Source organism: Papaver somniferum, chromosome 1 (assembly GCF_003573695.1).
Source record: "Papaver somniferum cultivar HN1 chromosome 1, ASM357369v1, whole genome shotgun sequence".
Classification (NCBI taxonomy): domain Eukaryota; kingdom Viridiplantae; phylum Streptophyta; class Magnoliopsida; order Ranunculales; family Papaveraceae; genus Papaver; species Papaver somniferum.
Genome location: NC_039358.1, coordinates 159,742,898 through 159,755,685, shown reverse-complemented (window position 1 = coordinate 159,755,685; position 12,788 = coordinate 159,742,898). Strand labels below are relative to the sequence as shown.

General features: G+C 35.6%; 1 protein-coding gene and 1 long non-coding RNA gene across 2 annotated transcripts; both read right to left on the bottom strand.

Moving 5' to 3' along the window:
* Positions 1 to 55: 55 nt before the first annotated feature.
* LOC113305710 (chlorophyll a-b binding protein 13, chloroplastic-like) lies at positions 56 to 1,372 on the bottom strand. The gene is made up of 3 exons (XM_026554724.1): positions 1,089 to 1,372; positions 825 to 989; positions 56 to 729 (listed from the first exon to the last, which is right to left on the bottom strand). The coding sequence occupies exons 1-3, from the start codon at positions 1,218 to 1,220 to the stop codon at positions 220 to 222; spliced, it is 807 nt and encodes a 268-aa protein (XP_026410509.1). The 5' UTR covers positions 1,221 to 1,372; the 3' UTR covers positions 56 to 219.
* A 1,457-nt stretch (positions 1,373 to 2,829) lies between these two features.
* Positions 2,830 to 7,335, bottom strand: LOC113305716. The gene is made up of 7 exons (XR_003338530.1): positions 6,489 to 7,335; positions 5,909 to 6,087; positions 5,327 to 5,455; positions 5,056 to 5,121; positions 3,910 to 4,469; positions 3,307 to 3,521; positions 2,830 to 3,208 (listed from the first exon to the last, which is right to left on the bottom strand). It is a non-coding gene; the product is annotated as an uncharacterized LOC113305716 (long non-coding RNA).
* Positions 7,336 to 12,788: the final 5,453 nt, after the last annotated feature.

Sequence of the window (12,788 nt, the reverse complement as noted above, 5' to 3'; positions counted from 1 at the left end):
ATTGTGACATTTTTCCTTTTTGGTTGATCAACGTCAGTCTTGAAAATATATAAAATGAGAAGAAATGTAATCCATTCATAAAAATCTCTTTGGTACAAATTCGTGAATTCTCAATCTTAAATTCCTAATTACAATCATAATTTACACACATTCCCCATTCATTTCATTTTAATCACAGCTAAATGGGATCACAGCAATAATGAAAAATTTGACATCTATCTAAGCTCCGGGAACAAACTTGGTTGCGTAAACCCAAGCATTGTTAGCAACGGGGTTGTCAAGGTGATCAAAGAGGTTCTCAAGAGGACCTTTTCCGGTAACAATGGCTTGAACAAAGAAACCGAACATAGAGAACATAGCAAGACGTCCGTTCTTAATTTCCTTCACTTTCAATTCAGCAAAGGTAACAGGGTCATCGGCAAGTCCCAATGGGTCGAAGTAGGTTCCACCAGGGTACAAGTTGTTTCCCTCACCAACTCCGTCTAATCCGTTAATGCGGAAACCTTCAACAAGACCCATAAGTAGGACTTGGAAACCTAGAACAGCCAAGATACTCTGGGCATGGACAAGGTTTGGGTTTCCCAAGTAGTCAAGACCGCCTTCTGAGAAGATTTGTGAACCAGCTTTGAACCATACGGGTTCCTTAAAATCGACCTTAACCCATTTCTCTAGTACTTCTGGGGTTATGCATCCGAGTGCTCCCAACATAGCCCATCTTCCGTGAATTACCTGTAAATTAAGTTGGTATTGATTAATAACCAATCACTCTAGATTCTAGAAACTCGAACCTTCTAACAGTGTAGTTAATGAAGTTGTGTGCGTACCTCAAGAGCCCTGTTCTTAGCAAAGGCCTCTGGATCAGCAGATAATCCAGCGGTATCCCATCCATAATCACCAGGGAATTCTCCTTTTAGGTATGATGGAGTTTGAGCAGAGAATGGACCCAAGTACTTGACTCTGTCTGGTCCATACCACAAATCGTTTCCTGCCTACAAAAGTTGCAAGAGTACCCCAAAGTTTCAGATGCACTTCAATTCGAAAAACTGAATTAGCCGTTCATAATTAAGTGTGAGTAAAAATGTACTTACCATGGTATATTTTCCATTACCCATCGCAACGACATCTCTAAGGGAATTAGGACTAGAGACTCTGTTCTGACCCAAAAATGGGGAGGTTCTAAGAACAGTAGTGGAGTTAGCTGCCATCAAAGTTGACACCATTTTTCTTCTTCAAGCACTGTATTTTTTTCCTGAACTCTTAAGGTAGTTCTTAGCACTTGGTTTGAAGTTGTGTTTTAAAGCTGTGATGGATGATAAGTTGCAGTGCAGAGAGAACTATATATACATGTATTTTGTGGTCAGACAAAATGGAAAATGGTTGGTTGAACTGAGGAGACAAAGGAAGACAGATTTCTGGTGGTGGAAATTAAAGGCTGATATTTCCACCAATGAGAAAGCTTAAACAGATATGGAGATTTCCAACTCCATATCCTTTTATCCAAATTTTATCTTGTCTGCACTCCAATTTTTTCAATCTGTGTAGGGTTAAATTTCTTTGGACTCATGCTATTTAACATCCAAGGCTGTACATGGGTTGATTTTCAACCCTGATCAAGCCTGGTCCAAACCCACCAAAACCCCATAAACTTTGTAACTGAAAAAACCCATTATCGATGGTTAGTTTGTTTTCATGTTCCAAACCAAAAAAAATCATAAAACTGGACTGAAACACACGACCAGAAAACTATAACATGTTTTTCGTGTGTGTATATATATATATTACTAGATTTTGTGCCCGAGCCATATTTTTATTAGGTGTCGTGGGGTTGCGCCTCGTCCCATCATGATACATTTTTGATTGGGTGTGGCTCGGCGTCGCCTTGCCCAGTCTCAATGCATTTTTTATTTGGTGTTGCATGGCTTTGCCCCGCCCTTCGGGATCCTTTTTGATTAGGAGTGGCTTCGCCCCGCCTCGCCTCGCCCCGTCCCGATTTGGTAAATCTCGGGTTCGCCTCGCCTCGCCCCGTCCTGATTTGAATTGGTAAAGCTCGACTTCGCCTCGTCCCGTCCCGATTTGAATTGGTAAAGCTCAGCTTCGCCTCGCCCCGTCCCAATTTGGTAAAGTTCGGCTTCGGCCTCGTCACGTCCCGATTTGATGTGGTAAAGCTCGGCGTCGCCTCGCCTTCCCCGATCCTGATTTGATTTAGTGTGGCGAGGGGACACTTATGATTTCTGATTTTGTTGACCATATTATATATGAAGATAAGATTTAAATTTAAACATGAAGATAAAATTGAGGTGTAAGAGATGCACAATACCAAAAATGTATACGGTTAGGTTCCATCATAATCGTATTTATACGGTCCAATGGTGATTAAAAATGTACAACCGTTGATAAGTCATGATTTCTTTATTAGTAATATAGATTTGAGAGCATAATTAAGAGTATATTGATCATAGGTAGTGGTCGAACTTAGGGTGAGTTAATCTTCCAGCCCGTGAATATGACTTCCACTAATCAAAAGTTCAAAATTTATCCACCGCCCAATTCACCATCAGCCATTAAGAAATGAGTTGATAATACTTATATTTAACATCAACCCCTTCCACATGTATCATGCCCAATAAGGTTTACACGGTCATCTGAAATGCAACTGAGGATTTATCCGGGGTGTATGTAATACCACCACAATTGTAAAGAAAAGATAACTTGGAAAGAAAAAGGTAGAAGAATAGTAATATATGTAGAAATTGTAGATTTTGGTGAAAATTTCTTTGTATATAATGGCAACTATCAGTGGCCGAACATGGATTTGAATCTAAGAGGGGCTTCAAGAAACAAAATTCATACTCAAAAATATATGGGCTGGCTTCACCATATTAACCAAAAGAATTTGTTTGAGGGTGGCTTAAGCCATCCCATGCTGGGCTGTAGTTTCGTCCCTGGCAACTATGTTTACTCAAAATATTAAGTGGAAGATTTTTTGTCTGTGCAGTCAATCCGATAGTCTAGCCTTAGAATTGGTAATTTTAACTTCCTGCCAAATTGGAATTTACATCTCAAACTAAAGGGAATCAGTCAATGTGCAATGAACTAAAATTTTAAAATATCATGCAACTACTTATACCAACTGAAAGTGATCATCGTAATCCCACTGACATGGCCTTCAGAATCCAATAACTCAGTACTACCACCAACGACTTCATTTCTGAAAATACAAAGTGAGAAAACAGAACATTAATGACAAAACATGGAAGGCACTTAGTATTAACAGATAACATGCCATTACAATGAAGGATTATATACCTTTCTTGATCTTTGTATGCACTTCATTGTTTGTTCCTCTGGATAGACAACAGATCGATATACCAGTTTGCTAATACAGAAGTGCTTGATGCCTCTGCTCAGGTGGAAGGCTTATGACCTGCCAAAGGTGTGCCTTATCCATATTCGATGTGGACGTTGACTCTGACCTAATTGGCCAGTGGGAACAAATTACCTTTAGGCAGCAGTTCACAAACCTAAAAACAAAAAGAAAACAAAAAAGTAACTATTGCAGCCAAAATTACTCTTAATGCCATAAAATCATTTTGCAAGTAGTAGGGCACACGCTTCACTAAAAAATTAGTTGGTACTGCACTACTGCTATTTCTTTCTGAAAGTTTCAGCATACCTGATTACTTTCTCTTCAACACAAAAAATATATATGTACTTACGGATAGAAGTTAGTAATTGTAGCCAGAAATAGCTGACCTTTTTAAGCGGCTATGATGTTTTAACTTTCAAGTACATGAAATTCATATAGTGTGATCAATTTAAATATTAGATTGAGTTATTCTGAAATGATGGGTAAAGGACACAATTAAGTTGCCTCTCTAAGAATCAAAAATAAGAAAAAAGATAATATACCTTGTGAAAAGTTGTTTGAGATTTCTTAGGCTTCAAAATTTGAGCAAACCCAATATGTAATTGGAGATATACATATTGCTGCTTCCTGTAAACATGAATCTTAAAGTCTCAAATGGGATTGTGGAAGAAAAATCCATGACGAACCAACTTGCCACTTTGTCAGGTACCTGCAGAAGCATATGTAGACATTTTGAGATCAATTACAATATTAATATTTATCCAAACAATGACTAATTTTTTTCTACATGCGCTATTTGATTACTTAAACACAGCTGTGATTTGCATTATTTGAGTTTATGTTCTTAGAATGCATCATTGAATAGTCCCCACTTAACATATCTGCATAATGCGATGAATTTGCAGAACCTTGGGAATTCTTTGAGATACTTTTCGATTGGAACAAACCGTTGTTAATCTTCATATCGCTACTTCAAGAACCCCTAATCCATCATTGATTAGTTTGTTTGCATGATTTGTATGTCGATCTCCTGAAGGAACATGTATACTTAAAAGAAAATATATATGAAGTGGATACCTTGTATAGGTTGCTGTATCAAAACCTGTAAAAGAGATGTGTTTGGTGTCAAAGCAGATATTGGATTAAGTTCCATTTTTCTATGTTCCCTTTCAGCCGTCATTTGTTTTAGAATCCAAAGAAAAATATTATTTTTTGTTTCAGAATCCTATTAATATGTTTTTGTAGCTAAGAAAAGCGAGTAAAGGTAAATAGAAAGCCCAGATAACACTGGTTTGATTAAGAATAATCGCCACCTTTAGGCCTAAACCTTGCTTGCATGAGGATAATCCCTCCAACACTAGATCCCATATCATTTTACATTTTTAAGAGACCCCGAGAGGTAATACCAACTAAATGATTATGGAATAAGTGTTGGTAGTAAAAAACCTAGGAGAGAACCAATAAATAGGCATAAGAACTAATAGACTCTTCGATTTAATTTCTAGCCAAGGGAAATGGAAGTTTTAAGACATTCTAGAAGTTGCATATTACAAAAATGAAACAACATGTCAACTGAAACAATATCTAAACTGTCAACCTAAGTAAATGACTTAGGTCATAAAAAAACTAAGAGCAACCACTGAACTATTGATTTGCATTATATAATATACAAAAAGAAGGGATTCTACCAACCCATGGAGACTGCTTTGGAACCCATATGGAGCATTTTTTCAAGAATTGTAGTGCATATCAGTCTGTAAGCAAACATCAAGAAATTAGTAGCAGTCTATTGCATCCCTATTGTGTCTGAATACTTGACATAGACAAATTAATAGACAATGTAGCACTTGTACTCTCAGTCAGGTAATAAGTAAATATCCTTTTATTTTATATCTTATGCATGGATTTTTCTTATACAAACACGGCCTAGAACTGAAACAAAAAAGAGGGTTTCCTAACCTCGATGCACATGATTGATTCCATCGGAAATTAGAGCAGGTTAAGAACTTGGCTTGCTCAAGTGTATGAAACAGAAAGTGTCAAAATACTAATACCTAATTGCTTCACTGGATCAATTCGATTACAAACCTGAAAAATTGCAAAAAAAACACAAAAAAATAATTGAGCACACCTGTTAAGCAAACAACAAACGCAAATCAGCCCGAACAATTATAACTTCAGGAGCCATCTATTATGGCTGCAGAAAATACCAAAGTATAGACTTTGATGATCCAGTAAAGAAAAGGAAAGAAAAGAACTAAGGAAGTGTATCGAACTGTGTTACCGTTCCTTCCCTGACAGCAGCATTCACATCATTATCTAATAAATCAATGAATAATTATTCTTTGGGTTACAACTTCATCAAATGTAACGCGGGACAGGGGCGCACAGTAGCGGAAGCAAACATATGATCATTTTATACGAACCTCAATCCAAGTATTGGGGTTAAAAAAACGGGTTAACAAAATGGCCTCCTGAAAACTATAGAATGATACAAACTCGAATACGTAGCTTTTCTAACAGTAAGCTTATTGGCCATACCTCTGCTAAACTGAACTGGGCATATCTACCCCATCCTTAAGGCAAGTTCGTAGCGTACCACCATCACCTGCCAAGGATTCGAGAATGATAGATATAGATACTAAAAGAAAACCCATATAAGTTAATGGTGCCCAAATCTGTAGGTCTTTTCTAGGAGTGGAAGGTCTTCCAGAATCACGCTGCAAACAAAAAAGGCAAACAAAAAATATTAGCTAGAACCTTTAGTTAAACAAAGCTGTACATGTATGTGCTTGCTGAACTACAGACAATGAGTTGGAGACTCAAAAACCTCTTCTATTCAAAAGGTTTTTTTCTTAGATGTAAAACAGTAGAAGTCTAAAATTTACCTTCAACTTCTTATTTATGTCTTGTGTTCCAATTCCCATCTTAGACCTACAGATTATCTCAACATGATCCCTAGGTGCTGTCAAAATATATATTTACAGGATATCCTATGCATACAATGGTACAACGAAAGATCACGATACAACGAAAGATCAAAATGCAATTTCACTCCATGTTCATATCAAATGATAGAATTAATCTTAAATTAAAACTAAAAATGTGCTTCACCATTTACCTGAATGTTACCACAATGATGCATGTGAGCTCCCTTCTCCAGATTGTGCAAGAGCATCACAGACAATTATCACCTTAAATCTGGAGTACAGAACTCCCTTCTCCAGATTCCTATCATATAATTGAGCACAGAACCGAATTCCAAGGACATAAACAAAACCCTCTTTTCATTATAGAGCTTACAAATTTCTATCACCCTGCAAATGAAAAAGTTCAGAAAAATTAAAGATAATCAACCAAAAAAAATAAAATAAAGATTTCCCTAATTTTTACTCAAACCCAAAAAATCATCCTTAATTTTTGAATGAACAAAAAAGAGGAAAGATCAACAAACAGCTAAATAAGTAAAGACTTGATTTTTATAACTTAAATTTTCAGGAAATCAACGGGAAATCAGAAAATCTCAGAAGGATGATGCTATTGCACATGTTGATTTGTTGACGTCGTTTGAAGATTAGGGATAGGAAACAAATAAGAATCAGTCTTAGCTGCTCTTCCCAAAACCAAACCCTAGTTTCTGAAATTCTTCAATTGTCTTAACTTAATCATCAATCTCAGTTCTCAATAACCCTTATCAATTTCACCTCCGATTCCCCCTTAAGTTTCATCATCAATTTCTTCTTAAACCCTAAATCACCAAACACCGATCGAAATATCATCCATAAGAACATCAACTCTTTTGTCTATGGCATAACTGGTGGATTACGAAATCACCGTTCAACGTGGGTTAGGAAATCACCGTTCTCAATAACCCTTTTCTCAGTTTATGACGAAGAAGAAGCAACCCCTAATGTTTTTCTTTTTCTTTGTTTTCGTTTTGTTTTTATTTTTTTTTCTTTTGGGATAATAAATAAAAAAAATTCTTTATTTTGCGAAGAAAAAACCTTGTTTTTCTCCTCTTGGAGGAAAAGTGAAACGGAACAATTCTGTGAGAGGGTGACGGTCACCGTTCAACGTGGAACCTAAGGAACTTAGGATTTTAAAGGAGTTAGATATATCGTGGAAATATCTGAGGAACCCAAGTTTGATTCGTCTTTCTTCTATAAACTCATCATTAAAATTGTATATATTTATAGCCCAAAATGTAAGATTTACGATTAAAAATAATAGTTTAGATTGAATTTAAATTTTCACATTTTTCTCAGGACACTAACCTTTTTCAGTTATATATTACTAACAAAAGGTTTTTTCGGCTATCATGTACGTAGCCACGTGATATTTAGAATGAACCCGCACCTAAGAACCGTTCAATTTAAGAAACAGTTGTAGATCTGGAATTTAATGAAAGTATGTAAAAAATTTATATTTTATTTCGTGAACAACCATAATGTATTTTAACTATTTCTTATTCAGTCCTTTGAATATGGAAAAAGAATTCATCATACTTCAGATGCAGTTTTCAATCAAAATTGTTGCGGTTCAAGTAGTGTAGTATTATTTCCAGTCAATTGATTAATTTGTATTTGTAATGAAAATTTCAAAGATTGATTTATTTTTTTCTTCAAGGAAGATTGGAAGAACATCAACAACATAAGCCAAGTTATCTCGATCTAAATGTTGATCGGATTCTCATGATTATGATAACTAAACTATCAACCACATTTAAATAAAGTAAAGATAAAGAGTTATGATTATTTCACTTTATATGTCAGTAATTGCAAGAATTATGAGATGTTTGTCATGCAGGCTTCATTTTTTTTTCTTGTTCCTTTATTGGTGTGTGGCTAACTGACGGGGATAACATTGCAAGTGAACTTTTCTGAAATTTTTCTGAAATTTTTCGTACCACTGATCCCAAGTCCCGACTGTTTGTTTGATAAGATTGAACCTTGTATCTCTGTTGAAGATAATGAATCTCTCCTTGCTATCCCAACTGTTGAGGAGGTGAAGAAAATTGTGTTTTAGATGAAACCATGGACCTCGCCAGGTACGGATGGTTTCCCACCTGGTTTCTACCAGGAAATGTGTGATGTGGTTGGTGAAGATAAAGTTAAAGTTGTTCAAGCCTTTTTTTTATTCAAAGCATCTTCTAAAGAAAATGAACCATAGTTTATATCTTTAATCCCTAAGACGAACTGTCCCAAAAGTCCTTCTGACGTTAGACCAATAAGTCTAAGCAATGTTTCTTCTAAAATAATTTGCAAGCTTTTAGCTAGTAGATTAAAGAAGGTAATGGACAAGTTCATAAGTCCTTTCCAAGATGCTTTCCTCTCTTCTAGAATGATAAATAACAACATTGTGTTGGCACATGAATTGGTTCATAGTATGAGAAAAATGTAGAGCTAAAAAGAAAGGTTTGATAGCTATCAAGCTTGATATATCAAAGGATTTCGATAGGATTGAATGGAATTTCTTAATTGTTTAATTATTGTTCTTAGAAACTAGTGTTTCATGAAAACTGGTGTAATATGATATATGAATGTGTGTTCACAAGTTTTATGTTTGTAGGTTCGTCGATGATAAGTTTTATCCTACAAGGGGTCTTAGACAGGAAGACCCCTTGTCACCTTACCTATTTATTATATGCATAGAAGATTTCTTTAGGATCATTCTTAGTGTTGAAAACAATAATACTATTCAATGATACTATTCAGGGTATCAAAGTAACACAAGACAGTCCGAAAGTTAGTCATCTTTTCTTTGTCAATGACTGTGTCATTTTCACTAGAGCTAGTAATAACTATGCTAAGCAATTGGATAGTATTATTGGGCCGACCGAGCGAAGCGAGGGAGGACCTTTATATGGCCACTTTTTTTTTGAAATGTAAGTGATCAATTGACACAAAAAGATTGGAAATGGTTAGGGCCGAAAAACCAAAAATGTCCCTCCCTTTTAGTCCAATTACTATAACTCTTTGTGTATCTTATCTTTTTAGGGGTATAATTGGAAAACAAACTTGAATATAACATATCTAAAAATCTGAGCTTTGGAATTTTACAAATTTTATTTGGAAAGGTTATAAAAAACTCAACTCACCAAGTACAAACAACAATACCAAATTTAGAGTTTTTACGAAAAATTCGGAGGTATTTATCATTTTAGGCACAATTTTAGAAAATTAAATATATATCCATTATGCAAACCACTACAAAGGATACATAATACTTTATGTAGCAAAATTTTGGTTTATGTATCAACTAATTTTCTGTTGCAACTAATAAAACGATGTACTCCCTTCGTTTCAAGAAAAATGATACTTTCATTTTAGGCACAATTCTCGAAAATTGAATGCATAGCCATTATGCAAACCACCACAAATGATGCATAACACATCATGTAACCATATTTTGGTTTACGGATCGACTAATTTTTCATTTCAGAAAAGTGATACTTTCACATCCCGTTTCAGAAAAAGTGATACTTAATTTCACTCTGTTTCAGGAAAAGTGATACTTTCGCTCCGTTTTCGGGAAAAGTGATACTTTCGTTCCGTTTCGGGAAAAAATGATACTTTCGTCCCGTTTCAAAAATAGTGATACTTTTCAGAAACGGGGCGAAAGTACCACTTTTTCCGAAACGGGGAGAAAGTATCACTTTTCCCGAAAAGGAGCGAAAGTATCACTTTTTCTGAAACGGGGAGAAAGTATCACTTTTTCAGAAACGGGACGAAAGTATCATTTTTTCTGAAACGGGGTGAAAGTATCACCTTTTTCTTAAACGGACGAAAGTAGTCGCAAACAAACCCCATCTTCAGATTCTTCTTCGATCGGCCTTTCCACCGTGGCAATGGTCATACTAGTTAAGACATTTAACAAGTTTCCTGGACAATCAATTAATTTTGATAGGTTTGGGATAATTTTCAGCCTAAAAATGGATAACAATGTAAAATTTCAGATTGCTAATACTTTAGGAATCAAAATATTAACCCTACAAGATAAGTATCTTGGAGTACCTTTGCTAATTCAAAGAAATAAAATGGAATCGTTTGGACATTACAAGATAACTTTCATAATAGGCCATCCACTTGGAAGAGCAAGCATCTAAATCAACCAGTTAGGACAGTCATGACACAATCTGTCCTAGGATCTTTAGCATCACATCATCTTGATGTTTTTCGAATGCCTAAAAACTTACTGATAGGCTTGATCACACCCAAAGGAAGTTTTGCTAGAATGAAGAGAATTAGTTGGAGGAGAGAGAGTGTCTGAAATTTCCGCGGCAAGAATGGTGAGAAAATCATCTTCTCAACGAAGCAGAGCAGGGTTATTGGATTCAGATCAGCATGGAACACGGAGTTTGCAGGGTTCGAATACATGGGTAGCAGTGGTTAGCGATCAACATCAGATGAACAATTTCTCGACAGGTTCAGCAATTACAGATTCAGACGGTTGGAAAGTGGTATCTAACAAAAGGAACATCAAAGCTACAAACAATCAGATCCAAGATTTGATCATCGACTGTGGTTATAAATCCTTTGTGTTGTCAAAGAAATCTCACGAAACACCAAAAATCTTATCCAGGTTCTTATAAGTCCGGAAGGAGTAATATGGATGAAGAACATAATGAAGAAGAAATTAAAGAAAAGCTTTTATGGTAGCTGGTATTTGATTTTTCACAGAAGTAATGAGTATATTTTGTTTTTTAGAAATAAAAACAAGTTCGGAAAGTTATTTAGGGCTACAGTTTCTTGTGATAATGTTAGACATAAGTAATGAGCATATACTCTTCTACTTCCTCTTCACATGTGTCTTAAATATATGTTCTGCAAATACTCTATTCAACAAACTTCAACGGCTATTATACCAATTTTTCATAGTGAAGAGGAAGTAGAAGAGTATTTGCAAGCAGCGGTCTCTATACCATATTTACAAATGGTTGATTCAATGGGTTCAACTCATAACAGTGCGGGACATGACATTATTCAGCATGAGAAGATTGTTAACTTTGATTTCTTCTGGAAGACTAATGAAAAAGGGAGTACTTTAAAACGTAAAGTTAATCCTACTCTCAAAAAAGATTTTGAAAGTATAATGCTTCAAATGGTGTCTATTTGTCCAAAATTGGGTATTCGTTTTCAAGGTTCTAAACATGAAATCGATGATTCTATGGTGGATGGTTTCAAGGCTCGTCTTCTCAACTTCGATATGAAGAGTCAGAAGTCTGCATAAGTGCGTAAGTGGTTGTTGCTGCTTTAAAGTTGTTTCTGTTTGTCAATAGATTTAAAAATAATTTGTTGGAATGTTCGTGGTTTAAATGATTTGAATAGAAGAGATATTGTGAAGAAGAAAGTTAAAGATTGGAAACCCACTATTTTGTTACTGCAAGAAACAAAAATCCAGCAGTGCAATGATTTGTTGGCAGGCAATGTTGGGGAAAGAAAGATATTCTTTGGTTAGACTCTACTTCTCAAGGGTGTTCTGGTGGAATTCTTTTCCTTTAGGATTCTTCAAAAATTCAAGTTATTGATTCTCTGATTGTCCCTTATTCAACTACTCTTTTATGTAAAAATTTATCCAATTCTTTTGAATGGATGTTCACATGAGTTTATGCTCCATGTGCTAACAATACTGATGAGATGAAATTATTCTGGAGGGAGATTGAAGAAACTAGATGTTTTTGGGACCAACCTTGGGTCATTGGAGGTGATTTTAATGAGATTCGTTTCGCTCATGAAAGATCAACATGTGGAGATTCTACTAGTGGGATGAGAAAATTCAATAATTTCATTTCAAGGCATCACCTCTTTGATTTGCCTTTAATTAGGGAACCTTTTACTTGGACAAACAATCAAGTCCAAAGTATTAGAAGCAGAATTGACAGATTCCTGTTATGTCCTGTTTGGGAAAGTTTTTATCCTCAAGCAATTCACCATGCTCTTGCTCATCCATGTTACGATCATAATCCAATAGCTCTGGCCTGTGAAGGGGTGAAGCATGGTCCATCTCCATTCCGCTGTGAGTATTACTGGTTTTTAAATCCAAACTTTCTTTCTTTTGTGAGAGATATGTGGAATTCCTTTGATGTTTCAGGTAGTGCTGGCTTTGTATTCTGCGAAAAGCTTCAGCTTTTAAAGCATCAACTAAGATTATGGAGTAGAAAGGAGTATGGAGAGGTGGGTAGAATACTTGAAGATCTGGAGGATATTTTTGTAGAGATGGATGCAGTGGAGCATGCTAACAATGTTCTTTCTGATTCTCAATGGCATGAGAGAGCTAATGCTATACAAGAATATTGTAACTTGAGTATCATTAGAGCTGAAAAATGGAGAAGTAGAAGCAGAGTTACTCATTTTAAAGACTTTGAAAAAAACACAAAATATTTTCATAGGCTTGCAAATGATAGGAGTAGAAGGAGCTGGAT